The sequence below is a fragment of the Crocodylus porosus genome, unplaced genomic scaffold, assembly GCF_001723895.1.
Source record: "Crocodylus porosus isolate Cpor-Errol unplaced genomic scaffold, CroPor_comp1, whole genome shotgun sequence".
Classification (NCBI taxonomy): Eukaryota; Metazoa; Chordata; order Crocodylia; family Crocodylidae; genus Crocodylus; species Crocodylus porosus.
In genome coordinates this window covers 69,194,674-69,222,005 of record NW_017728918.1, presented here as the reverse complement: position 1 = coordinate 69,222,005, position 27,332 = coordinate 69,194,674, and the positions used below count along the sequence as shown (strand labels likewise).

The following is a 27,332-nucleotide window of genomic DNA, read 5'->3' as shown; positions in this document are numbered from 1 at the left end:
AGCTGTTTGACCCCAGTAATCTTTCCTGCCATGGCAGGGGGTTGGACTTGATGATCTGCTCAGGTCCCTTCCGACCCTACTAACTGTGAAACTATGAATTTACCTACAAAATATTTTCAACTTCTCCTTGATTATTTAAATTCAGGGGGTTTTTTTAAGTGTGATTTATAATCAAGTAAAATTATGGGATCCAATAAAATCAGAAATGCACCAAGTTCTGTAATGATTTTTCTAATTGTCTATACTGCAAATTCACTCCCTTTTAACCTTTCATTCTTTGTAATATACATGAATAATTAATTCTACATTTGGGATCTCTCTCACTAGATGATAACAATTTTTTAAGTCAAGCATGGAAAATAATTCTTTTCTGAGACATTTTATTTTACATATATATTTCCCAATTTTCAGTCAGACAGATTCCCGGAAACAAAAAAAAAGCAAAATAAATCCAATAAGCTGATTGCTTCAGTGTAAGCCCTCCAATACTATAATTCACTAGAAAGCATTTTTTGGGGTACCAGGGGGGTAGGATGGAGTGTCACCACCTAATGCTCCATGCTGCCGCTGTTCTGTCTCTTGCAGAGAGCAGGGTGGGGGAACGGAGGCCAGTGTTGCTGGCCTCGGCTCCCCCACCCTCTGCCTGGTCCTTGGCATAGCTTTAGAGTCGTGGCAGCACTCCCCATGCTTGGAGCACTCCGATTGGCTGTTTCCGTCAGCCAGTCAGAGTGCAAATACAGTGTTACAGACAGACAGACAGACTTAGGCTTTCATAATATTAGAATCCTTGTGCTCTCCTGACACTAGGCTATTTTCAGGGGAACCAGCTTCCAAGAGAAGTAGTGTAGGCTCCTACCCTGGGGGTGTTTAAGAGGAGGTTAGATGAACATCTTGCTGGGGTCGTTTGACCCCAGTATTCTTTCCTGCCATGGCAGGGGGTCGGACTAGATGATCTGCTCAGGTCCCTTCGGACCCTACAAACTATGAAACTATAAGCCCGCAATGTACTTAAGAGCCCTAGGAGTCTGCCATGGGCACCTGGTGCCCAGTGGCCAGGCAGTGACAGGGGGCGGGGATCCCCCATGGCCAATCATGCTAATGCAATTGGCCGCTGGGATCTGTTCTTCTGGTGCCACCACTCCCTGGACGGCACTCTTGGGGGGGGCACTAGCAATATCGTCTGCCCCACTGCTTAAGTATGGAGTGCTGGCCTTTAGGGCACGCACCAGTGCTCTCAGGGGGTGCGTGTGCATTCTCTACGTGTCACCACTAGAGTCTGCCTTAGTTATCGCAACCCCCAAGTTGCCTTGCTACATGGAGACTTTGCAATGCTTCATATTGCATTATTGACCCCAACATGCTCATCCTACCTCACATATCACCTATGTTTGGACTGGTGGGGTCCTCAGATAGTTGTCTGTTTCAACATGTCCAGGTACACTGAAGTATGCTGGCTAGGAACAAGTTTCTTAGGACCTCTTTACACTGCTTCAGCCCATTTTCTAGGCATACAAAGGACCAAACATGATTGAAGATCTCACCCTCAGTTAATGTCTTTCAGCCAGCCCTGTCTTATTAGAATCCTTAAGTGAAGCTTAAGCATGCTTTGTTCTCAAGATGCTCAGGAATCGATTATGTCTAAGATTGCAAAAATCCATTCCACCATCCCCACCCCAAAAAGGCCTATTAGAAGCAGATTTACCCCATCCATGTACGCCACTGGACTGTGTTGGACGTTCAAAATAAAAGAGCACTCTTTATGTCTGAGTACGTTGTAGTATATGCATTCTGAGTATGCTGAAGTATATGCAAATTCAGTGAAACCAGTGTGGATGGGTGGCCCTAAGGGAAGTTTAAGACTTTAAGATGATAGTCTGCTGCACTTACACACATACTGGGCCAATACATAATTCATTTAACTGCATAACATAATGCCAGTCCCAATTTGTTGCCCATTGCTTCTGTTATAACAAACACTGCATATCAATTAAATACATAAATTGCTGAAGTGGATAGCATCTTTCAACCCCATTGTCTACTCTGTAACCCTGTTGTCCCCTGCATAGAAACCTGAAGGGGAAGCAACTGTCAAAGGGCTATAATTAGAAGCCTGGCAGGAGGTCGGACTAGATGATCTACTCAGGTCCCTTCTGACCCTTGAAACTATGAAACTATAAAGGAGCCAGTCAGTTCCAGGGCTGCTCTCTCTCCTCATTTTCAAAGCTTCTAATAGCAGCCTTGAAACCAGGATTAGAAGCCTTGAAAATGACAAGACCTAGTCAAGTTTCAGGGCTGCTAATATCGTAGTACTGACAGCACAGTGAAGTAGCGAACATTGTTTAAATTAGGTTTGGCACAGTGTATACTCTAGATTGGAGCATGGCCTTTTTCAGGGCTGAGGCTAAGCACTTAAACTGAGTACACTGTGTGTTCCAAAGTTCTTTCTTCATTTCAAAGCAGGTGACACGAACTTAAAACACTTCTACAGAGAACCATGTGGTTGATTCAATTCTAAATTAATTTGATTCCCCCCACTTCTGACTGGTTGCAAAAATTGTCCATCATGCGGTCTTGCCCCTCAGCACTAATTGGTTGCAAAGGCTGTCCATCATGCAGCCCTGCTCGTCACTGCCAACTGGAGAGAAGTAGGGCCATGTGACAGCCAGTCCTCTCAGTCAATCAGCCACACCGGGTGGGAACAGCAGCTGTCTTGGTGCTGCACCCCGCTCCAAGGAACCAGCATTTTATTTTCAGAGAGGAATTTTTTTTTGTGGATTTCACAGGCATTGCCCAATTTTGCAGGCAATGCCAGATTTCAGTAGGCCCCTGACTATGGGATACTTGCATATAACATGAAGTGAGTTTATCATCAGTTACTAGGTTCTGCCATCTTTACTCACAGAGAGAAGTACCTCATGTACTATGGGCCAGTTTTAAATACCCCTGCACACCAGCTCACATGCACATGTGCCAAACCTGGACTATGGTGGTGAAGCTACTCTAGGGTACCCTCCCATGGCACTCAAGTGCACCAGAGATGGACATTTCAATTGCAGTAGTAGGTTTGCTATATACATGCAGGAGGGCAGGACATGCTCAAGGGAATACCTCTCCAAGAGTACCAAGGACACAGTATACATATAGGCAGGCATGAGGTTCTACAATTTGGTGCAACAGAACCAGAATCTGATCTGGCTTTAAGTAGCAATGGCACGGTTCTGCTCCTCACTGAAGGCACTACTACTAATTTTTTGGATATTCTGTTATAACAATTTTTAAACTATTAAAGCATTATTTTCAAAACTTTAAGCAACTTAACACTAGTAACAGAGTCAGAACTGGTTGCACCAATGCAAAAAGCAGAGATGGAATCCGAATCAAATCCTTAGATCCAAACACTACAGAGTTCTAGAGAAATTATGATCCAATTCCACACTTCGTGACAGGCTGAAAGCCAGAAAAAATGCTGAACAGACATGGAATAATCCAGAAATGCTCAGTGCTAAGAATATTGCTTTGTTTTTATTTAAAACTTAAATTAAAAAAAATAGTTTGGCCTTCGGGCTTATTCTTAATACTCAACTATGCAATCCTATCAAGAGAAGTCAACAGTGTAGGCTGAAGTATATCCCAGAGTGGTTTTTCTGTTACCATAGACTATCTCCCCTGCACAGCTACAATTATAGCAAGAAATGCCTTGTGCCTAATGGACAAAAAGCCAAATCCCTGCTTTCTAATGGATGATGTTTTGTAGTTTGAGGTACGAGATTTTTTTTTTTTTAATTCAGCAGGACAAAAAGTCTTTAATATCCTTCTTGCTATTTATTCCAAGAGCAAATGGCAGAGACTGAATGTGGGTATTATTGTGATGGATGGATATTTCCCTAAATCACAGACAAGGAGGCTGGCATTTCCTTAGCATCTCAAAGTAGTCCAATTCCAGTAATTATCTGCTGTGACAATCTAGCATGCATATTTTACAATGGAGGTCTTTATTCTCCCCCTTTACTTTATGGGGGAGAATCTCAGTTTGTATATGTGAATGTTTATGAGAGACAATTTAAGTACATTGACTGGTCCCATCTGATGCTGCTGGGCTGCTTTTCAGTTAGTTTCTCTTTTAAACTATTTAATATAGTGCCTGCCTAGCTCATGTCCACTCAGCATGCTGTTGCAAAAAGGTAATTCTCCTAACCTACTTTTTTGATGATATTGCCTTTTACTCTGCAGTCCTCAGGTGGTTCATTCTTTTCTATTGCATCAAACACAAGACACACACCTTCTCTTTCAAGCATGATTGGTTTCACTCCACCCATTATCTCTTCGTATTCAGGATGAAGAAAACAACTCATAATTTCCATCAGTCTATGATGTAACTTTCCATCACCTACAAGTTAAATTTTCCTACAAGCACCTTTGTGTTTTTTTCCATGCTGTTCCCTAATCAGCCTGGTCCGTGATAAGGACTCCTGGTGGTAAAATAATAATTAAAAGCTGGCCCAATGGGAAAAAAAAGCTTGCATCTAGTTTTATGCAACCTATACATTGTGTAAGATGGAGAAATGAACTGAGGAAATGCTTGATGATTCAGTGTTCTTACATGCAACTACCAAACCTTCTCACACAGAAGTTCTCAACTTTTTTTTTTAAACTTAAGGCCCCCCCCAGAAAATACTAGCTCTTAGTTTTCACTCATGTTTTGACTACAGAAAAAGAATAGATCTATTCTTCTGTTACAAAGATGATGACAGACCACAGAATGGTTTATAACACTCTAGATTCTCACTTGAAATCATTAGGTTTATCTTGTGAATCAGGTTTACACACCCAGCAGTGCTAACATGGTGGGGTACCCTTGCAGGGACCTTAAGGTAACTTAGGTGCTATAAATCACTGTTGTAGCAGATGTAATAGTTACTAACAACCATTTATATCCTGGACAATAATAAACTCAGGTCACCATTTACTTAAAGGAGGGCTCTCATTCCAAGACATAAACATGACTGTCAGAGGTTTAGTTCTTCTATAGCAGTGGTTCTCAACCTTTTTTGTACCAGGACCCATTTGTAAATATTAATGGCCAGCCCCAAACCAGTGCCCCTCGCTCCTGACCTGCTACCCACAGGCTCCAGTCCACCCAGTGTGGGGGCCACAGGAGGGCCCCAAGCAGTCCTTCACAGGCTGAAACTCTGCCAGCCTGCAAGGGAAAAGCCACGGTTTCCTGTGTTTTTCTCTTTTAAAGGAGAATCCATTTTTAAAATTTGTTCCCGACCCTTCTGACATATTGTTGTGACCCACTTTTAGGTCATAACTCATGGGTTTAGAAATGCTGTTCTATAGCACTCTGCTGGGTGTAGCAGGGCCCTGTGCTTACTCACTGGGCATGTCTATAAGTTCATTAATGAGCTATTGCTAATGTGTATTAAATTTAGTACCTCCATTGCAAGGTACTTAAAAAAAGGTACATTAGCCTATTTTAATGCACATTAGCAAGTGTGCACTTTTTTGCGATGCTTTAATGCACATTAAAATAGGCTAATGTGCATTACAGAGCACATATAGACGCACCCACTGTCTTGTCATCCATGAGAATCAATGACCCCTGAGGAGCCACCAAAAAACATCTTTGTGGGTTTTGTTCAGAGTCCAGAACACATTCCTCTAAGAACTTTCAGGAAATCTGTATTATCTGGGCAGGCTCAGTCCTCAAATCACCTCTCTCTACAGGAGTAAGGGATTAAAGGTCTGTCCTCTTTTCTATGCTACTGCATTGACCAAACTGGGCTTCTCCTCCAAGTTCTCCTCTAGGCTTTACATTAGCCTGGAGCTGTTGTGGGGAAAACTCCTATTTATCAGGAAAACTGTTTGTATGCTTTAGCACGCAGACATAAATAAAATATAATAAAACTTACTTTTGGAACAAAATGCAAATGTTCTGTCAGGTAGCCCTACACAGAGGCCACGGGGTTTTTTGGCTTTTGTCTCCTCCATGAATTGTAGAAAGAAAAACTTTTTGCTTGGCTACACACAGAGTTTATGGATCTCTTTTTGGTTGACTGCTGAGTTGGTAAATACTCTGCCAGATAATTTATATGTTTATGTTCCTCTTCTCAGCAGTAACCCATCTGCAGAAGAGGTTATTGAAGTAATAGTTGGTTATTTTACTGGGGAAAAGTTACTGACAAAAAAATATTGTAGCAATTCAGTATCTTCTCTGTTAGTGTAGGATTATAGAAGATACTTGTTTCTTAAACTGTCTTAGTTTAAGAAATTCAAAATCTGTAGCACAAAAGACAGGGATGTGAGTGAACAATATTTTTACAGCTTCTGAATTATAACAGTTGTCAGAATCTTTCTAGTTTGAGAGTGAATGTGACAAACAAACCCATAAGAGAGATGAACCCCTTTATAGAGATTTTTTTGTTAAATTCTAACTCATAAACCAGACTATATCAGACTAGACTTCTCCCTAGCACTTTCTGGCTGCTACAACATGGATTGTTAAATGAATATCATCACTTGCTTGGACCTGGCTGCACAAAAGTTGCTAGGCTTCACAAGTTTCCTAGCAATGGGCATATGTTCCTATATTTCCAGGTTTAGTTACTCAGAAAACTAACTACATTTTTATACTGCAAAAACACTATTAGAACAGTTTACAACAAAATCTGAATTTTTTGGGAAGGAACAGGATACCTCTGTTCTCAATAGCAACTTCTTGAAAGGAGACAATGAGCCAGTAAATTCTACTTCTATGTTCTTAGACTGGATTCACAATGTGAAAAGTTAAGTATATTCTAGTTATAAAAAGCCAGCCAGTTTTCTGGTTATAAGATTTTGTATTATCTGTTGAATATCACATGTTCAGTAAAAGTAACCAGTAATGCAGTGGTCCAGAGTAGCCTTCAGAAAATACAAACAAATTACCATAATGGATCAATGGTTTATGTAGTCCAATGTCCTGTCTCTAACAATAAATTGTACTAGCTGCTTCAGATGAAGATAGGATGGATAACATGACTGCAGAAGAAATCTCTTAACTGTCAGTCTGAAGTTGGTTTATGTTCCAAAGTAGGAATTTCTCCTTTAATAATCTTGCCTAATATACTGCAGATATCTTTATGATCCATACTGATGTCTCACCTTCTTTCAATTACAGCAGGGTGCCACACAACTACAGTCTAATCAACTGTGTATCATTTCTGCAATGAAGTTTCTTTCCTTTTAACTATTTCAAAAAGGGAGGGGGAGTTACTGCTCTAGAGTTCATATCAGCTATTATACAGTAACTGTTAATGTCTGCATGCTCCCATAATAATACAAGTGAGATGAATTTCTATAAATGTAACCCTGAATGGAAAGGGGTAATAGTGGGAACAGTTTTGCTACACTTGCACAGAAGCATACAGAGTTAACAGCTACAGAGTATTTACTGATCAGCTACATTTTCATAACTGCACAGGGGTCCAGCCCAATTAATGTGGTTGTCCAGAATTCTACTGTATATCATGGTGTATCAAAAATTTCCAGAGATTACGTACATGATCTGTAAAAATGAATTTCCTTATGTCAATTTTAAAAGTCTTGTTTTCAATGCCCCCAAATACTCTTCTGCTCCTGCATTATGAAAAAGGATATGTGGGATTGCTTTTGACTGATCTTCTTCATAACATTTCTTATTTTTTTTGTGCGTCTCTCTCACGTCTCTAATTCATACTTGCTATAAAGCAAACAATTACAGTCTTTTCAGTCTCTCCACTGATGGAATTCTGCTCTATCCCATAACCTGATCAATAATTTTATTGTTGCCTCTCTTGGGGCCCTTTTTATTTTCACTGTCTTTTTCAGACAGGATCACCAGAATTGAACAGAGTATTCTAAATGATAGCAACATCACTGATTTACAGAAAGCTGTTACATTATTCTTGACCCCGTTCTTTAAACATTCCTTTTTTTTTTGTCTAGCTTCTTATTACAGTTATACAGTGAAGTGCAGGTCTTACTTTTGTCTGCTGCAATTGATGTAAAACCCATTAATATGCAGGAATATTTCAATGATTGCTTTTTTGATATGTACTAACTCACATTTGTTAACACGGCATTTCATCTGCCATAATAGTGCTGATTCATCAAGCTTTGTTAAGCCCCTCAATTTCCCTGTCTAGTCTTAATTAATGCAAATAGTTGTGTTACATTTGCATCTATTAATGAATGTAATAAATACTGTACCTAGTACTTAGAAAAGTCCTTATAAATGATGAAGCTCAATTCCATAAAGATTCTTAATCATTTTGACTGATCTACAGCAGCCTGTTCTGCCATGATAAATTCACTACAATTAAGATGATATTTAGGAAAACCTTTGTATCCTGTCAGAACTCAACACTGGGTCCTGAGGCCTCACTTAGAGTGCTGTGTCCAGTTAGGGGGCACATCAATTCAACAAAGACATGGGAAAAAGTAGAGTGGAGAGCAACGAACAGGACAATCTAGAAAATACGATTTACAACGAAAGTTGGAAGAAATGGAATTATTTAGTCTGGAGACAGGAAAACTGAGGGGGATTGATAAAAATATTTATCTAACCTGTTCTTAAAAACTTCCAAGGATGGAGACCCCACAACCTCCTTAGGGAATCTGTTTCAGTGCTTAACCACACTCTAGTTAGGAAGTTCTTTCTAATATCCAACTTAAATTTTCCTTTCTTGAAATTTAAGACCATCACACCTTGTTCTGTCCCTTAACACTCTTCTGTAATGGTTTAGATAGGCATGATCCTGCCTTGAGCAGGGGACTGGACTAGATGACTTTCTGACATCCTACCACCCCTATTTTTCTACAATTAAATATTGGAGATGGTTCTGACAGCAAAGTGACAGTAAACCACTCTTTCTTTACACTGGATGGAAGATTTCTAGAGTGCTCACAGCTGCCTCATATATTTGAGTAATATTCAGGGATCGGGAACTTTTAAGTACTTAAAAGATACAGGGAATGGTGAAGAACTTTCATTTATTTTTTCTGTAAAATCCAGAAAAGAAATTAAAAAAGTAGACTTTAAATTAAAACAATCTTATACAGCAGAGGCTAAAAAGGGATCTTTTTAACAAATTCTTTGCCTCCATTTTTTTGTGCAAGGACCAGGACTCCCCCACCGGGATTCAGGACGGAATGAGGAGAGACCTCACCAGGCCTAAGGTCAGGGAGGACCGAGTTAGAGAACTTCTGGAGGGGCTGGACATGTTCAAATCAGCAGGTCCAGATGCTCTCCACCCCAGGGTGCTGAGGGAATTGGCAGGGCTTATTGCAGGACCCCTGGCACGGTTTTATGAGAACTCGTGATGCTGTGGCCGCGTGCCAGAAGACTGAAAGGAGGCCAATGTGGTCCCCATTTTCAAAAAAGGGAGGAGGGAGGACCCGGGCAACTATAGGCCCGTTAGTCTTACTTCGATCCTGGGGAAGCTCTTTGAGAAAATTATCCAGGAGCACATCTGTGATGGACCAGCAGGGAGGATGATGCTCAAGGGCAACCAGCATGGGTTCATTAGGGGCAGGTCCTGTCAGATCAACCTGATTGCCTTCTACAATCAGGTCACAAAAATCATTAGACGCAGGTGTCGCGGTAGATATAGTCTTTCTGGACTTCAAGAAGGCCTTTGACACTGTCTCCCACCCTATTCTCATTAAAAAGCTAGGCGACTGTGGCATTGATGGGTCAGATTTGACCTGGAGTGATGTGGGCAGTGGAGTCCCCCAGGGCTTGGTCCTCGGGCCCGCACTGTTCAATTTCTTTATTAGCGATTTGGACAAGGGGGTGAAAAGCACCCTGTTCAAATTTGCTGATGACACCAAGATTTGGGGCGAGGTGGGCACACTAGAAGGGGGGACAGGATACAACTGGACCTGGAGAGGTTACAGAGGTGGGCGAATGTGAATAGGATGGGATTCAATACTGACAAATGCAGTCATGTTATCGGTCCTATCTTCATCTGAAGCAGCTAGTACAAGTTATTGTTAGAGACAGGACACTGGACTACATGGACCATTGATCCATTATGGTAATTTGTTTGTATTTTCTGAAGGCTACTCTGGACCACTTCATTACTGGTTACTTTTACTGAACACCTGATGTTTGACAGATAATACAAATCTTATAACCAGAAAACTGGCTGGCTTTTTATAACTAGAATATAAACCAGTAGCATACCTATAGGCTGCAGAACTCCCTTCTCATCAGCACAGTGACAGAAAGGGATCTTGGAGTCATTCGAATCCAAAATGAACACAGGCCGCCAATGTGAGGATGCAGTCAGTAAGGCTAGCTGCACCTTGTCATGCATCCACAGATGCATCTCGAGCAGGTCCAAGGAGGTGATCCTCCCCTTCTATGTATGCCAAGCTGGTCAGGCCACAGTTGGAGTACTGCATCCAGTCCTGGGCACTGCACTTCAGGAGGGATAAGGACAGCATCGAGAGGGTCCAGAGGAGGGCCACTCGCATGATCCGGAGACAGGAGGGCAGATCCTACAAGAAGAGGCTACGGGACCTGAACCTGTTCAGCGTTCACAAGAGACGGCTGAGAGGGGACCGACCTAGTAGCCATCTATAAACCTACCGGGGGGACCAGCGGAGAATGGGAGAGTTCCTGTTCCCCCAAGCACCTCCCGGAGTAACAAGGAATAACGGTCATAAGTTGTTTGAGAGTAGGTTCAGACTGGACATTAGAAGGCACTACTTCACAGTCAGGGCGGCTAGGATTTGGAACCAACTTCCAAGAGAAGTGGTGTTGGCTCCTACCTTGGGAGTCTTTAAGAGGAGGCTTGATGATTACTTTGCTGGGGTCATATGAGCCCAGTATTCTCTCCTGCCCAGGGCAGGGGGTCAGACTTGATAATCTACTTAAGTCCTTTCTGACCCTACATCTATGAATCTATGAAACTTAAATTCAGCTCAGAAAGTTCTAACTGGTATCTCCTACAGAGGCCCTTCCCTTTCTACACTTCTTTCACTTAATTAAAAAAAAAAAAACAGGAAGCCAGTGAAGGAATGACATGATTAAAGCAATGAACTAGAGAAAATAAGTTTTTTTAGCAACATTCTAAATTGATGTGCTGTAGTACAATATTGTGTTTTTCAAGGCAAAAGAAAAAAATGTTGCAATAACTAAGATGAAAAGTGGTAGTAGCCTGGACAAAGCGATTTAGCTGTGTGAAAGGCCCCATCCACACTGGCCAAGTAATGCCTATTAAAACTAGTTTAATCCTGGAGTGGTTTTAAAATGTTTAAAATTACTTGAGGGAGTTAAGAGTGCAGACATAAGCAATTCATAAAATGCTGATTCTTGAATTTTATGTCAATCTTCTACATCTAACCACATCAGTGAACACTATTAGAACTGTCACCTTGCGTAAATGTTCTTTTTCAAATCTTACACTTTTCCCTCTAAAAACCATATGACGACTGACAACGTATACTCTGGTATTTATTTGGTTTCCTTCTGGTTAGTAGTTACCATAAGTATGTCATAAATAAACTAGATAAATAAGCAGGAAAGAGAAGCATTACTGAATTTTTATATACAACAAATTTGTATAAGTTGAACAAAAAAGCTTTTACTGCTTAGATCTATGGACAGGGAAGTCTAAATTTTATGATGTATTTAGCATTTATCAGTTTAATATTAGGATTCATCAGGTCATTTTTGTGGGGATTTAATCAATAAGAATACTTTATAGGAGTAAAATATTTGATGTATTATTAATAATTCCTAGGGTTATTTTAAATCGAAAGTTCCTTGTTTTACATGAATATCATCAACCCATTACTTTCAAATAATCAAATATTATTAAAAGTATGTACGTGTATGTATATACACACACGATCATGTATGTATTTATATTACATGTATGTACATGCACGTACACACACACACACACACACTCTCTTTCCCCCAAATTACTGTCTGCATTATACAAAAATATCTCCATTTCTTCAGTCCTCTTCTGTTAGCCATTCCAGTGATATTACTTTATATAAGTATTATGCTTTGTGTATTTGGAGATTTCAGATTATGAACTAAAACCCAATGAACCTGAAACTTGTGTAGATATAGATGTACACACACACATATTGTATATGTAAATACATATGCATGTAGATATCTAAACAAGTTTCAGGCTCATTGGGTTTTGGTTCATAATTTTAAAGCTCCAAATACTTCTTTATTTCAGTATTATGCTTTGTGCATTACTGGAATGACTAGCAGAAAAAAAAACTTAAGATATGAAGTTATTTTTGTATACTGTAGGCAATAATTTGCAAGAAAACTTTTAAAGGAGTTGCTTCTGCATTCTTGGAAAGAAAAAGTCCTTTTCCAAAAGAGCCCGGGATGATTTTGGCTCCTGAGTTACCATTTTTCCTCTGTAAAATATTCTTTTTTTTACATTTTTGGCCATATTGAAGCTATGCCCAAGTATAACAGCAATAACATTTACCTCAACAATCTTTCTACCACTGGTACCTAGCTTATTTTGTAAAACGTTTACAGACTAATACTTTGTTTTTGTGTTATCTAAGGATTACAGAACACTATCATAAACCAAGGTCAGAATCCTACATGATGTCTAGAATGAGCAGAGACCTTGGGATCACTGGATGCCCTACTGCCTTCAGTGGGGATCTACACAGAATAGTAGGGGCAACTGCTTCTGCAACAGATTACAGCAAGATTTATTTATACAAGTGCTCTGGGGAGTTTAGCCTTACTAAGAAGTAAGAACTTAACTGTAAATAATTTAAGACTTACCCCCCCCTTGTGAGACAGACAATTATTCCACCCATTTTACAGATGAATTAATTAATGCACAAAACGATTACATGATCTGCCTGAGGCCATAAACAGTAAATCAACAAAATCAGGGATGTCTAACTTCAGAGTGCTGGCAGCCACATGCTGCACTGGTTGCGGGTATGGAGCCACAAACGACGTGGGCTGTATGGGCTTCCTGGGTCAGTCATGTGCAGCCTTCCCATCTACCCCCCTCTCCTCCTCCTCTGATTGCTGCTGCATAAGTAGGCTTGGCAGGATTTTATTTTTATAGGTAAATGTTGATAAACATCAATTTCACCTCACACTTACAGACGCACAAAAAATATTTCCATTGTTAAATAATCAAAATTCACAGAAAGGGAACATAAGAAAAAGTACAGCTGATGGAGACTGTGAACACAAGGGGAACAGAACCGTGCTGAATGCAGTTTGGACTGCAACTCCCTGAAACCTCAGGGGACCACAAATGAAGCGGAAGTGACAAAATGGACAAAGGAGCTACTGGTGAGTAGAGCTGGGACTGATGGCAGCTCTACCACTCAGTTGGCAGTAGTCTTACAGAAGTTGTGTTTGTTGCAGCAGGCAGTTAACCTGCACTATAATAATCATATACTGTCATTGATAAATTGTCTGCTCTGTACAACCCTAATTTCAAGCAACCCTGAAAATTTAAATTGATAAAAATCAAAATAAATGCTTAAAAAGTCAATAAAATCAATATCCGTCAAAATTATTAAAAATAAAACTCATATTCTGCCAAGCCTAGGCATAACCACACTCCCCACTGATGCTGCCACATGGGCAGCAAGCTCATTGGGATTTCTACAGTTCTGCCTTGCCTCAAAGACTCCAGCCATATCAGCAGCAAGAACTAAAGCAATGTGGGGAGCGGTAGCCAGCTGGGCCCCCTAGCATGTTAACCCTTAAATGGGCCAGATGTGGCCCGCAGGCCACCAGTTAGACAACCCTGAACCAAAAACAACTGCCATGTAGGTCTGAAATCCAGTCTAGAGTTAATAATGCACATTTCAGGACAGTACTTTTAGGATACCTACAGTACCTATTGCATAGAAAACTAAAACAAAATTTGTTTCCCACTTTTCACGTGAAATAAAAGTTTCTGGAAAGTTATATCTATTCCAACTTTTAAAAAAAATTTTACCTTTACAAAGTTGTCTTCAGTCAACAGTGCAATCTGTTTTTCTGATACTTGACTTTCCACATACCTGAGGTAACAATCATCATTATAATCATAAGCATAATATAAACATAATAAGGAAGGTATAGTTAAAGTGACAGAATTAACAGATGAGATCTGGTTAGGAGTGAATTTAAATTAGCAGTCAGGATCTAGTGGGTACCAAGGTTACTGTAGGTTTATGGTACAGATCTGCAATACCTTTCAACTGGACATCTAAAAATTATCAAAATAACATACGTTTCTATAAGAAGGACAAAAGAAAACATAGCTCTCTTACAGCAATGGGAATGATTCTACAGCAGGTTCTCATGTACCATAAGAACTTCTTACTTAAGCCAAGAGATCAAAAGAGATCCACAAGGAATTCAAAACGGTCTTATGCTGGTTTTACCCATTTTAAATAGGTAAACACAATTGTGCATTTTACAAATGCAAGGTATTTCGCAGGATTGAAAAAACCCCCTTTTTTTAAAGAACTAATTTGATACAGGACTGTTTACATTAATTATTTCTCCTTTACCTTCTAAAAGATGGTAGGCTCCGAATACGTTCACATTGTTCATGTGAAAAAGAATTTACTCTTTTTTTAGCTTTTGGAAGCTGGCAACACAGCACACTGAGGGGCTGGGAGTAGAAATGCTCCACAACAGACAACTGAAAGAGACAATACATTAAAAATATGTATTTTTACATATATAGTTCATTCATCTTGCTATGTCCTATGAATTGAAAGCTTCTTTTTAGAGAAGCGACACAATTTATTAACAGTTTCTAAAATAACATTAATTTTAAAACATTATAATTAGTTTAATAAATGAATATGCCAGGTTGAATTAATGCTTTCTAGCCGCTAGAAGTATACGACTGTTCTGTCAATAACTTTGCCATTTTCTGCTGTGCATATTATTCAGCTTTTTTTTTTGCTTTATACAACCAGACTAAACAGCTGCTCAAATATTACTTGATTAGTTTACTCAGTGAATAAGAATAAGCTTCAACAAATGCATTATTTACTGCATGGGTTTTTGGTTGTAGCCGTGTTGGTCTAAGGACATAGGCAGGCAAGGTTATTTGGTGAGATGTGGTATCTTTTATTAGACCAACTGAGTAGTTGAAACAAAGTTCTTAGCAAGTCTTTGGGAGCAGTCACCCTTCTTCAGGCACCTACTCCTGTAGTCTCCCTTACTCACCTTTGGCTTTCTTCCCTTCCCCTCTTTTCCTGCCTCCTTTTCCTGCTCTATCTTTTTTCCTAATTTCCACCTATTTACAGTCTCACTGACATCCCTCCACACTTTTAGCTTCTCTCATTCCTTGGAGTCTCAGAACAGCAGAGACTCCCTATGCCCGAACAGCAATGCTCTGCCTAAAAGCTTGCTAAGAACTTTGTTCCAACTACACAGTTGCTCTAATAAAAGATATCACATCTACCCAAAGAACCTTGCCTACCTTATTTACTGCATGTTTTTTGGAAGGCAAGGAAATGTAATTAGATTATTTTGTCTAGCTGTGTAAACCTTTTCCGCTATGGAATTATTGCCTTTTGAAACCTTTACAAAGTCTGTATGTTTATTCGCTTCAATTATTGTGTGTCCCTGAAGAGGAGAATTGTAAACCTTGCACGCTCACAAGATTGCAGTTCTGCTAACGAGCGTTCGTAGGGAATCTGGGGCATCATTATTGATCCGGGATGCTTAAGATAGCTGGACTGAAAGGCATCATTTCCATGATGGGGAGACGCTGTGTGCAAAATGCTTTAAGAAACCAAAGGAAAAAGTGACAGCATCTTAAGAGCAGAATTGTGGGATCCAAACAGCAGCATGGGAAGTACTACCAGGCTTAGGCTAGCCTGCATATTTATTTCTCCTCCCCCCAGCCTCACCCCCAAACTGATTCTGCCCTTTGAAGCACGTTCTCTTTTTTTTTTGTTTCCAACTTTTTTGTTTCTATGGCTTTTGCTATAGAATGACAAAAATGTTCCTTTCTTCATGACTTGCTTGATTTTGAAAACATGGGAAGGTTTGTAGGAAACTGCCCAGAGACTTGATCTGACTCCACTATATTCAAAGGGAATTTCGCTATCAACTTCAAGAGAAGCAAATTTAGGGTTTAATAATGTGGTTGCAAGTCATCCAATATGGAGAAATCCTATTCCATTTTCACCATCTCTCAACAGAATACTTCTTGCCCCTGCTTACCTGAAAGCCTTTGATAAAATTCTGGACAGAGAAATCATGGTACAAAAATATGTTGATTAGGACCTGAAGTACTTTCTCACTTAATTTAAAAGGAAACTTGGATGTTAGAAGTAGCTGGAGGAATCAAAGAGAAACAATTAATTTTCTTCCTGAACTTTGCCCAAGTAGATTACATTTAAAGTTATGTGCAATTTCAAGTAGCGATATTAGTAGTGTTCTTTCTTGAATACATAAGTGGTAAAACAGTTATAATCTGCCTTTGGTCTAACTCTTGGCATGTGCTAAAATTACACTACAATAACTGGTTCATATATGTAACCAACTTCTGCTAGGCAGCATTCATTTCAAGCTCCCTCTACATATGTTGTGCTGGAAAGGCCTCCTGCCATGCCACATATGCGTGACAGGAGGCGCAACTGTGGGATCACACATCAGATCCAATTGGGAGCCTGGGATGCTCCCTCTGCACTGGCAAGGAACAAGCTCCCATGACTAGGAGCTCACTCAGCTTCACGCACCTCCAAGGCTAGGAGATTGCAACAACCACGATCTCTCAGCCCCAGGGACTTCACAGTATCTGCAGCTATGGGATTCTGGATGCTGGCAGTTGCAGAGATGCTGCCAGGACCCAGAGTCTGCTGCTGCTGGAGTTGAGAATCCTCTCAGTTACGGGACTCCCAGTCCCAGCTGGCAGTGCAAATTAAAGCGTGATAGCAACCAGCTATCAGTTAGCACACATTTTTGAGATCTAAATTTATAGCTAGTTGGAGTGTTTTATGGCTTGATAGGTACCTTGCACATGTGACTAGTCTCAAGGTAACTGCACAATTAACTGTGCAATACCTGTAACGTGTAGAGGGAGCCTCAGACATGCACAGTTTTATTTATTGAAAAGGACATTTTAATGTTTACTGTTATAGGACATTTTACATGTTATCCAATTTAAATTACATGCAAATTTTATATTAATTCCCTCCCCCCTTTTTTTTCTTTCAAATTATGATATAGCAAATATTACAACAAGCATCAGGGGCATTATTACTTTCTGAAAGCATAAAAGATGATCCACAGACATTCTGCATATGGACTAGCACTGAAACCACACAAGCAACATATTTGAATGGTTGGACATTTTAACTGTACAAATCTCATTTTCATCATTCTGAAGAATTTCCATTCAGCATAATTTTCATTGTACATGTACGCTATAGTGCCATCCTTATTTGGAACCAAGTGAAAAACTTCAAAGCAGTGCTTTAATAAAGGAGAAAGAATAACAACTACATAGCTCTGTGTATGTGTGTGAACCATCTCCAGAACTGTGTAAAGAGGAAACTCTTAATAAGTGACTTGATAAGCAGCTTTAAAGCAATGGCTTGATATAGAGAACATGTGGCTTTCAGGAACAGATTCTCCTTTAAAAGTTTTAAGTTAGCCTAAATTCATAGAATCTTAGAAAATTAGAGTTAGAAAGGAGGTCATCTAGTCCAACAAAGTATAAGATGCTATTACACATGTCCACAGTACTTGTGCATATTTACTCCCACTAATTTATCTAGAAAGCCAATTACCTTATCAATTACTGTTGCCAGGTGCTCCTTACATGAAAGACACTGGAAGAGCTCTATACACAGCAGAGAAGAAACAGAATGAGGCAGTAACCTGTGGATGATCATTGGAGATGTGGCTATCCCAAAAATGAGAACAAGAGGTAATTCATGTATGTGCTGACTAGACCATGGGGAGAGGAGAGAAAAAAAAAAAAAGAAAATGTAATAGCTATACTTCTTTCCTCTGCTATTTTCCTATAAAATAAATAAATGCAATACAACATATTCCTGTTACAGCAGCAAGCTAAATGGATTGAACAGGAGACAGGAGCAATGTAAACAAACCACTATAACTAGAACAAATGAATTTTGACTGGGGAGGGGAGGGGGAGCAGGTGTTGTATATACCACCCACCCCACATTCTCTCCATGCCAAAGGGAAAAAAAAAAGAAATCAAACTATTTTTTTAGGATACATAACTTCAGAAAGAAACTTTTTAAATATCTGCCTTTAGAGTCAGAGTACATGCAGGATTCCCTCTGTTAATTTTATCTAGCTGAAAAGCCATATTTAAATAACTATATTTTGCTGCTTTTATTTGTGTATCAATTTGTTCATGCATTATGAGGCAGGGAAAACTGGTGGATGAGTGGCTTTTTCAATATAGCATTAATTACTGTATGTTGCATGAAAATACTGTATCACCAATAATTTGTTCTTTAAAAAAATCCTAAACTACTTTGTTTCTCTTTGTATGGAAGTTTTTTCCATTTTTGCCCTCTATAAATCTCTTCTGAGCTGTGATCATCAGAACTGAATACTGCATTCAAAGGCAGGTGTGTCTGTCCTTTATAGAGAGCTAAGATATTTTTAGTACAGTATTATTCCTTCTACCTTTCCCAGCATCATGGAATCCAAAATGTTTGTTACTTCTCAGTATATTTTCTTATAGATAATTAATACATTAAAACATATCCACATATCTTTACAGAGCCCTGGGGCACTCCCTACCAACCTCCCTCTACGATAAGTATTTACTCTTTTGTTTTTAACCTGAATTTCTGATCCATGACAGAGCATCAACTCTCATCCTGTGGCTACTTCTTTTCCTTAACTACGTTTTTCTAAGGAGTTTTATAGACTATTATACAAAACCAAATAAATACTTGTCATTTATCTTCTATTCTTTCACTATCTTACTATCTTCCAAAAAGTCTAATGAGCTAGAAAGGTAGGATTTTTCTATTTAAAAAAAAAAAAAAAAAAAAAAAGTGGTTTTTTGAAGTCTCTAGTGTTATATGCATCCATAATGGACTCTATCTTTCCATCTTTATTATTTCAACAAGGGCGCACCTTATATTTGAGTATAAGTGACTTGGTCTAATTTCCGGAACATCCCAAGCACCTTAAGAGATTAAGATAATATTTCCTAACTTTCAGTCCATCAGTACAGTAATTAATTTTAAAACTGACAACTTTTCTCTTACTTGTACAGTGATTGTACTGACTCTAGACTTATCTGAATATACAATCTGAAAAAAAGATATGCTTTACATATTGTTGGTAAGGCACATTCTTTACTACAAATTCATGGCTATTTGGAAAGCTGAACACTAGGATTCTTTCAAAGTGAACTGTGGGAGAATGTGTCCATCCTTCCTGGCATGTAGAGGGGGGTTGTAGGCAAGAGTACAAGTGGTGTTTATTTTCCCAGCTGGGTTACATAGCCCAAGTCCAAAGCACCACCACAAAGCTCAGTGCGGACTGGAAAAACCCACCCAAAAATAAGGTAGTCTGCTAAACTCCCTTATGCTATGCATTTCCCTCATGGCAACAACCAGAAAATAGGGAGTGGAGCAGGAAGGTATCAGTCCAAAATCTCAGTTCAAATTACCTGCTAATAACGATGAAGTCCTGGAGTACTTTGGTTGTGAAACTTTCCATGTCTTTGAAGATAACCACAATTGGAGGAGACTCCCAGCGACTGGAAGAAGTTCTTTTTTTGCTTGGAGTTTCAGAATCTGTTTTCTTTAAAGCCATTGTGCATATATTACAAAATAGAAGTCGGCAAGGTATAAAGGTAAGCTTCTTGTCTCCTATGTTATACCCAAAATGGATAAAAGTAACTATTTCAGGAACACAATACATCTCCTGTTACAGTATACAGCTGCAGCAGTCTTCCTGTATCTGAAGTAAAACAGCCATGATAACAGAGAACAAGTAAAAACAATATACCAGTAAGGGCATATCTTTCCCTTAACCTCTAAGTATAGAGAGCCTCCTGGCAAAAGAACTACTGTGATTCCAATGGGAAACGGGCAAGACAATGTGGCCAACATCTGCCCACTTATGCAGTGCCCTGTAGCAGCAAAGGCATATGTTAAAGTCCACCTTCATTTGCAAAGCACACAAGTTTCACTGAGGTCATGTAATAAAAACAAAAGCTAAAAGCTTTCACTATAAAACTTATAACATGAGAACAAGAGGAAGCCTTTGGAGTGCTAGTCACTTCTGTAAAATATCTGTGTTCCTAGATTTCCATTTGTAAGAAAATATGAAACATTTAGGAAGTTGAAGGCTGTAGTGCACTGTTCACACTTTAGATGGTTTAATGGGCACAATTAAATTACTACACCATATCCCCAGGTATTTGGTTGTTTGTATGTAATATTCAATACAAGCATTTCAGGGCTCACTTTTGAAAATATTTTTAGGAAGTCATAACTGAGTTTTAAGCCTCCAAAATGTTTAGAAATAAACAGGAGGCTTGTAAGTTTTCATAATCCTTAAAACACAAGCAAAAATTTTAAGTGCCTTTCCAAAAAGGCACACATTCACTAGTCTGAGGTCATTAAAAACAAAAACAAAAACAAAAAACCTCTTTCAGATTCTGAAAAGCTCAGGAAAAGTTATTATCTAGCATTTGACAAAAAGCTAGTTTTGAAAGCATTTTGACTGTCCGATATAAAACTATGGGTGCAGGCGCTACACTTTTATTAAGTGGAAAGGACATATATATGATGCACATTTATTCTGCAGAAAAAGCTGTTCTCTGATGCAAAGTTACTTCTGTAGAAGTCAGAAGTAAATTTACTCCAAGGAAAATTGCTCTGGTATACATGCGGTGTGTCCGCTAACATGGTAGTAGACAAAACTAGACAAAACAAAAAATGGATTTCTCCCAGGACAAAGCCTTTTAATTCTAGGATCCTACAGACGTACAAGCCCATCTTCCCATTTTAAGTACCTGTAAAATACCAACACAATACTTCTCTCAGACAATCATCTGGGCTAACTGTATACAGCTGCAGCAGTCAATTGCCATTCAAAATGTATGTAAATGACTGGTCCCATTATTGTTCTGAGAAAAATAATGAGACCCAGGATAACTCAACATTTGTTTTTAGCCTGCGGTAGCTTTCTGCTCAATGCAAAATTGCTCCACTGCTACCTAGTGGCTAGGTGCTCCACTAGCCTAGAAGCTTGGAAGTGTTGTTTGTACAAACTAACTGCTCCTTACTACAGAGTAAATTTACTGCAGGATAAGATCCAGGTTAAATTACTCTAAGTCAGCGGTTCTCAACCTTTTGAGACTCAAGGTACCCCTCAGAAAGTGCCAGGACTTAATTTTCACACATTTTTCAACTACAGTAAAATAAGAAAGTCTTCTGTTGCAGAGCTCAAAAAAACCACAACAGGTCAGAAAGTTTTTTGACGCCATGGATTCTTATTTGAAAGCTCAGGGTTTACCATGAGGATCATGGGTAAGTATCTGGATACCTAACAGTGCTATTGCATGGAACTGCAGAACACCCTGGCTGAAAAGTCACTGCTCTGGTTTACCAGTTTTCAAAATGCATTTCCCAGAATCCTGGGGTTCTGCTATGGGTCATATGGGGTTCTGCAAACAGATTGACTGTAATGATGGAGTGGGCCAGAAGGTGGTACACTGCCATTGCCAGGCTCTTGACAAACAAATCACATGTCCACACCCCAGGGTATGAAGTCAAATTCCTACAAGACTCCATAAATCTGGCATTTTGTAAACTGGCGATATGAAAACCTACCTTTGTTACACACTCATACCAGTCGGTAAGAGAATCCAGTGAACAGCGGATTCTTTTCTTGGAAACTGTAACATAGTCCTCCTCTTCAGACTGGTCATCTTCTACGTAACAATCCATTAGCTGTCCCATCAGCTTCTGCAGCAGATGCCTTATTCCTTTCCAATACACATAGATGCACATTGAGGAAACATTTTAGTTACCAAAAACTGTAAACCCCTCACCACACAACAAAATCTACATTTTATTCACGTTTGTCCTGCTCTTCTCTCGTTTTTAACTTTCTCCAATATGCCCTACCTCCCTGAAGAGCATTATTCTCGAACTACCAAGACAAATTCCTAACCTCATCAAATAAGTGTTCAATATACACTGTGTTGTTAGCTTGCTATCTTGCCTAGGAATCAAGAATGCAAATCCATATGCTGATCCTTCCCCCCTCCTCCAGGCTTGAACCATGAACTGTTACTGCAATGTTAGATCAACCTGATAAAAGGCCAGAAGCCTAATTAAGAGATTTGGTAGAATTTCCAGGAGTGATATCAGTCCTTGAGTTTCGGAAAAGAAAATGTAAATATTTGGCGGAAAGTATTATAGATGTTTCCCGCCTGCAATAAAATAATTTAAAAGCATTTAAAAAGATGAACTGACCTGCTTCACTCTTAATGGCATATAAACGAGCCAGCAGTATGTTTTTCATACAGTATCAATATGTATACACCAGGCCTGTCCTTGACATTTAGAGAAAAATGGCTAGTGTTTTTCTGCAAATAGGTAAAGCAATTCTTTTAAACAGATGCAATTCCCTTCACTGTAAAAATGATTCCGAGTCAGAGCTGATGGCTAAGGGATAGGGATTAGTATTTATGAGTGTTCTCTACTGAAGGAGATTTTAGCATACAAATCTCAAACTTCTCTGCTTCTTTCAGTGTTAAAAAAGGATATGGTTAATTTAAATATACAATGGTAAGATCTTTATGTATGCAACAGCTGTATTCCAAATTTAACAGGCTGACAAAGCTAAAATGCTGGCATTAGGGGTGGTAGAATCCTTATTTTGAACAAAGCTGGACACAGCTAAAAATATGTAAAGGAGAATAATACATTGGTCACAGATTAGACTAGATGCCTGGAATGGACAGTACTATTGCACTGAGTCATGAATTGGACTAGGTGTCAGAAGTCTTTTGCATTCTTACTTTCTATTACTTTTACACTGAGAAAAAATATAGAATTTGTAGTTAAGGGTATTCATCATTTGAATGTTGTCAAAACAATGACAGTATCTACCTGGACATTCCTTGGCTTGCAATGAAACTACATAAGGAGTAACATTATCCTGAAGAACCTCTGAAAGACGTTTAAATGTCAAGTCATGATCTGTAACATTTACACCTAGAAGGAAGAAAAATCAATACTGTATGATTCCTGTTTGTGACCACAATCCCTGAACAGCAAACTATGCAATAAGATAATGCTCAAAAATAGACAAGCAAGTGAAAAAAACAACCACCTGACTTTAAGATAAGATATACAGGGTGTTCAGAAGCTCCCATTAGTGCTGCATAAAAGCAACAGAAAATATTTAATCAATCAAAATCCCTCCATAGGGAAGAAAAAAGCTCAGGCACTTGAGACTTGAATGTTTCTTAGGGGTTGTCTACATGGGAAGTTGTCATGAAATAAATCAAGCTTGTACATTTTCAGCACACTAAACTCAATAGTAACTCTGCAAATGGATGGAGGAAAAATGCATTCGTGGTCATAGTCAGTCTGTCCAGAGAGAAAATGGTGATCTGTAAATGCAAAGGACTATACTTGAAAGTCCTTTTCCAGTCCAATGGTCTTATGCACACACTTAGTATGCAGTAAATTTACTTTGTTTACTTCACAGCAAATCCCCCTTGTAGGTAACCTTCAGTTGCATTCCAGCAAAGTAGGAGTACTTCAACTCTGAATTTCAGTCAACTAGGTGTCAAGGAGGCTAATCAACTGCAAAGAGAAGTAAAGTCTACTTTATTTTTGTTATATAGAATTTTGAAGGGACGAAGACAATGAAACTGGTAATAACAAAAGAAGACTCTCCAAACTCTTCACAGATATCAAGACCCTCAATAATCCTAAGATACAAGTAGTGTTTATTCTCTCTCTGTTCCCTGCCACAATTATTCAAAGAATTGATCAATTCCAGGAAGGCACATATTTGACCTTTTAAAGAAGGGAACCTAAGACAGTTTGGTAGTGTGGCTAAAGGAAATGACTGAAAAGGAAAACCCTGGATTTGGAAGGCTTGAGGTCAACTCCTGTGTTTGTCTACACTGGAGACCTCTTAAAAATAATTTAAAATGTGTTTCACTCAAGTCAAATAAAAAAACCAAACAAAACAGGTAGAGCCATAACACAGACCTGATTTTAGGTAACAAAAGACAGCCTGACTCTAATATTAAAGTTTCAAGACCAAAAGTCTCATGGAAATATTTCAGTAAGAAATGGATCAGGTATCTTAAACAGATTAATGATTGTAGCAATTTTGTAACTGTTTTAGACAAGCAAGTTTCAGAGCTAGTTAGGAAATCCCACTACTGTAGGAGAGGCAGCTAGTCAAATATTACTATAGCCACTGAAGTTGAAATGTTGGCCCCACTGAGGTTAAAGGTGAAACTCCCAGTAATATTTATGGATTAAATCATGGCCTCTTTCTTTTTTCCTTAAGTTCCTTATTTGTCAACAAAAAAAGGTAATACTTTGATATGTCAAAGTGGGCCATCGGAACAAACACAAGACATTTGTATACTAGGTAAAGAGAAACAATGTAATAACTTAGATAGTTCAAACAAAATGCAGAGCAAGTTGGTGGAAGAACTGGGAATAGAATTTAAACATCCTGATTTCCAATTTGTTATTCAACACTGCCTCTGACTGCCTACGATGGGGGTGCTAAAACTCAGCCCACGCCCCAGGCTGGATCTGGACCATGCAGTTCCTTGTGGCCTGGATCTGGACCCAGATGCAGAAGGGCAAGCAGAACCATGTCGGCACAGCCATCACTTGCCCCCTTGTCACCAAAGACCATTCTCAACGTGGTCCCACTGCTCTGGATTTTGCAGCAGGCCCCAGCCCCCTCCCCAAATTCCCAACCCTTCTGGGAGCCCCATGGGCCAAAGAAAATGGCTCCACAGGTCATATGTTTGATACTTCTTCCCCAAGATAATGTCTGTGATGGAGATGTTCTCATATTGTGCCTTAATACACGTAGAAAAAACAAGAACCAAAACATGTTAACAAACAAGAGTCAAGGAGAGAGTTGAATGTATCCGAAGCTCAGGCTCCTGGCTCCAATAGCTGGAATGCACTGACTCAATTTCATGTGACCTTTATATTAATTTAGAGAGCTGACAAGAGATGTGACAGATGTAACACAAAGTATCTATCTTAAAATGCCAAAAAATGGTTACCCAAGACAAGAGCTGCAGTAGGAATTTCACTGGACTTCATCCGACAAGTCCATTCTGTCTTCTTCTCTTGGAATTCAGAGTGAGATCGTCTCAGAAAACGTATTATGTTGTCGTATAACTGTTTATTCAATTCCTCTTGTATTTGCTACAAACAAACATTAAATAGTTTTTATACACAAATATGGAAACAAGAATCCCTCTCATCTCCCTCCCCTCTTTTCAATTTACTGTTTTTAATAGCCCCAAAGCAAATAATCCAGAGTCCAGTTCTGAGAAAATGTTGTTTTCCTGTCATATTTGAACATTGTGTGTTATTTATTAGGTGACAGGAAAAATGCTTTCCCTAGATGTTATGATCATGTGCCTCTATAACAATTCCAGGATACTATATCTTCACTTAACTGTCTGGTTGCATAACAGGTTGTCCAGGAAAAAAAATAATTTAGCTATGGAAAACTGTAAGTAACCTTTGGATGAACAAAAATACAAATACTTTCTAGCAGAATACCTACATCTATGCTTATTATTCCCTACTGATTTATGAAACACCTGCAAGCAGAGTTTATGCAAGTTCTATAATTATTCCTATAAATCTAATCAGGAAAAGGCTAAAAGAAAGCAATAGGTCTAAATTATGGGGGAGAAAAATAAAACTTCAGCCACATCACTGATGATGTGCCACCATCTTTTGCTCCCTTTTGTCCTTAGAAGATGATTTTCATGCTGGGACCAAAACAAATTTTAAAAAAACTCTCTGAATGACAGATATACATTATAACACATTACAAGCATTGTTCTACTTCCCTTTATTGTTACTTGTATTTGTGGTGTTCTAACTTCAGCCCAGTTTGCTACTTCTGCTAAAAGTTAAAATCCAGTGACTAGTACGAGACTGTTGCTTTAGAATGTGGATGTTAGAAAGAGGAAGAAAGGACAAATCTCATGTTCCTAAACAACAAAATTTACTCATGGGGTTGGTTTTAGGGGCCTGCTGTCACTAGGCATGAGGCAACCTGGCAAGAGTCAGCTTGTAGTTTCACTTAATCATTTTAAAGCCAGGATCTGAAATCAGATTGCAAAAAAACTAAGGATCTGAATTTTCTCTGCATGGAGTCTGGCTTGTTCTGGAACTATTTCAGGTACGGTTGAAAAGGTCATTATTTTCTTACTTTACACTTAACACTATATATGATTAATCTCATTAAGACCACCTGTCCTCATTATGAAAAGCTGAACAGGACTTCAATCACCAGGCAACCTCAACTGTATCACGTGGATAGCACCAAGGCAATCACGGGGGAAGCAGGCTGGGACCAACACAGGCCAATAACAGAGCTGGCTGAAAGTCAGAACCTCTCTCATGATGCGAAGGTCCGAGTAAAAAGCAAAGAAAAATAGAAAAAAAAAAAGTGGCCACCCAGCCTGTCAATCTAGGGAAGGGAACCTCATTCAGTAAGTACATTCCTTTAAACTCACTAGATTTTTTCTATTTTAAGTAAATGATATTCCACATCATACTATGCAGTTTCTGATCATCCTGTTGGATGGATGTGAGCTAGTAACCTTTTTAAAGTTCCTCTTCTCTTGTGCGTGCTTCAAAGAGACCACATGGGAAAGAGGGAGGGAAGAGATGGGGGAAAATATGTTCAGAATCAGAACCTGGCTGTGCACATGTAAAAGCTTTCTGCTCCGAGTTGCTACATGCTTAAAGAACCCCCATTTCTCTCTGCCAGTTCCCCCCATTTGACCTCTTGCCATAAACACATCTCTCCTCCCCTGTGCTCAAAACAGCAATTCCACTGAGGAAGCAGCTCAGAAGACAAATACTGCTGCAGTAAGAATGAAATAGGATGGTCCATCACACAGAAACCTTCTCCATTCCTGCCGCCTCCTCCCAACATACCCGTTGCTACTGTAATCTCTCTTTTCCTCCCATGTGATCAAAACAGCAGCTCCATCTCCTCCCCCAGTTTTTAATATGCCAGATTAAAAAAAAGAAAATGTGTTCAGTGCCCTTTCTGAGGCCACAGATTTTAT

The 27,332-nt window shown here is 39.1% G+C and overlaps 1 protein-coding gene across 2 annotated transcripts in view; it reads right to left on the bottom strand.

Annotated features, from left to right (window-relative positions):
* Nucleotides 1–27,332, bottom strand: part of ORC3 (origin recognition complex subunit 3) — an 82,687-nt gene that overhangs the window by 26,225 nt on the left and 29,130 nt on the right. For both annotated transcript variants that reach the window (XM_019537724.1, XM_019537726.1), the window contains exons 4-11: nucleotides 25,296–25,440; nucleotides 23,131–23,235; nucleotides 21,844–21,998; nucleotides 19,671–19,804; nucleotides 17,797–17,956; nucleotides 16,226–16,339; nucleotides 14,551–14,684; nucleotides 13,992–14,055 (exon numbers count right to left, since the gene is read on the bottom strand). In XM_019537724.1, coding sequence (XP_019393269.1) covers nucleotides 13,992–14,055; nucleotides 14,551–14,684; nucleotides 16,226–16,339; nucleotides 17,797–17,956; nucleotides 19,671–19,804; nucleotides 21,844–21,998; nucleotides 23,131–23,235; nucleotides 25,296–25,440 — 1,011 coding nt within the window. The remainder of the gene's footprint in view (nucleotides 1–13,991; nucleotides 14,056–14,550; nucleotides 14,685–16,225; nucleotides 16,340–17,796; nucleotides 17,957–19,670; nucleotides 19,805–21,843; nucleotides 21,999–23,130; nucleotides 23,236–25,295; nucleotides 25,441–27,332) is intronic.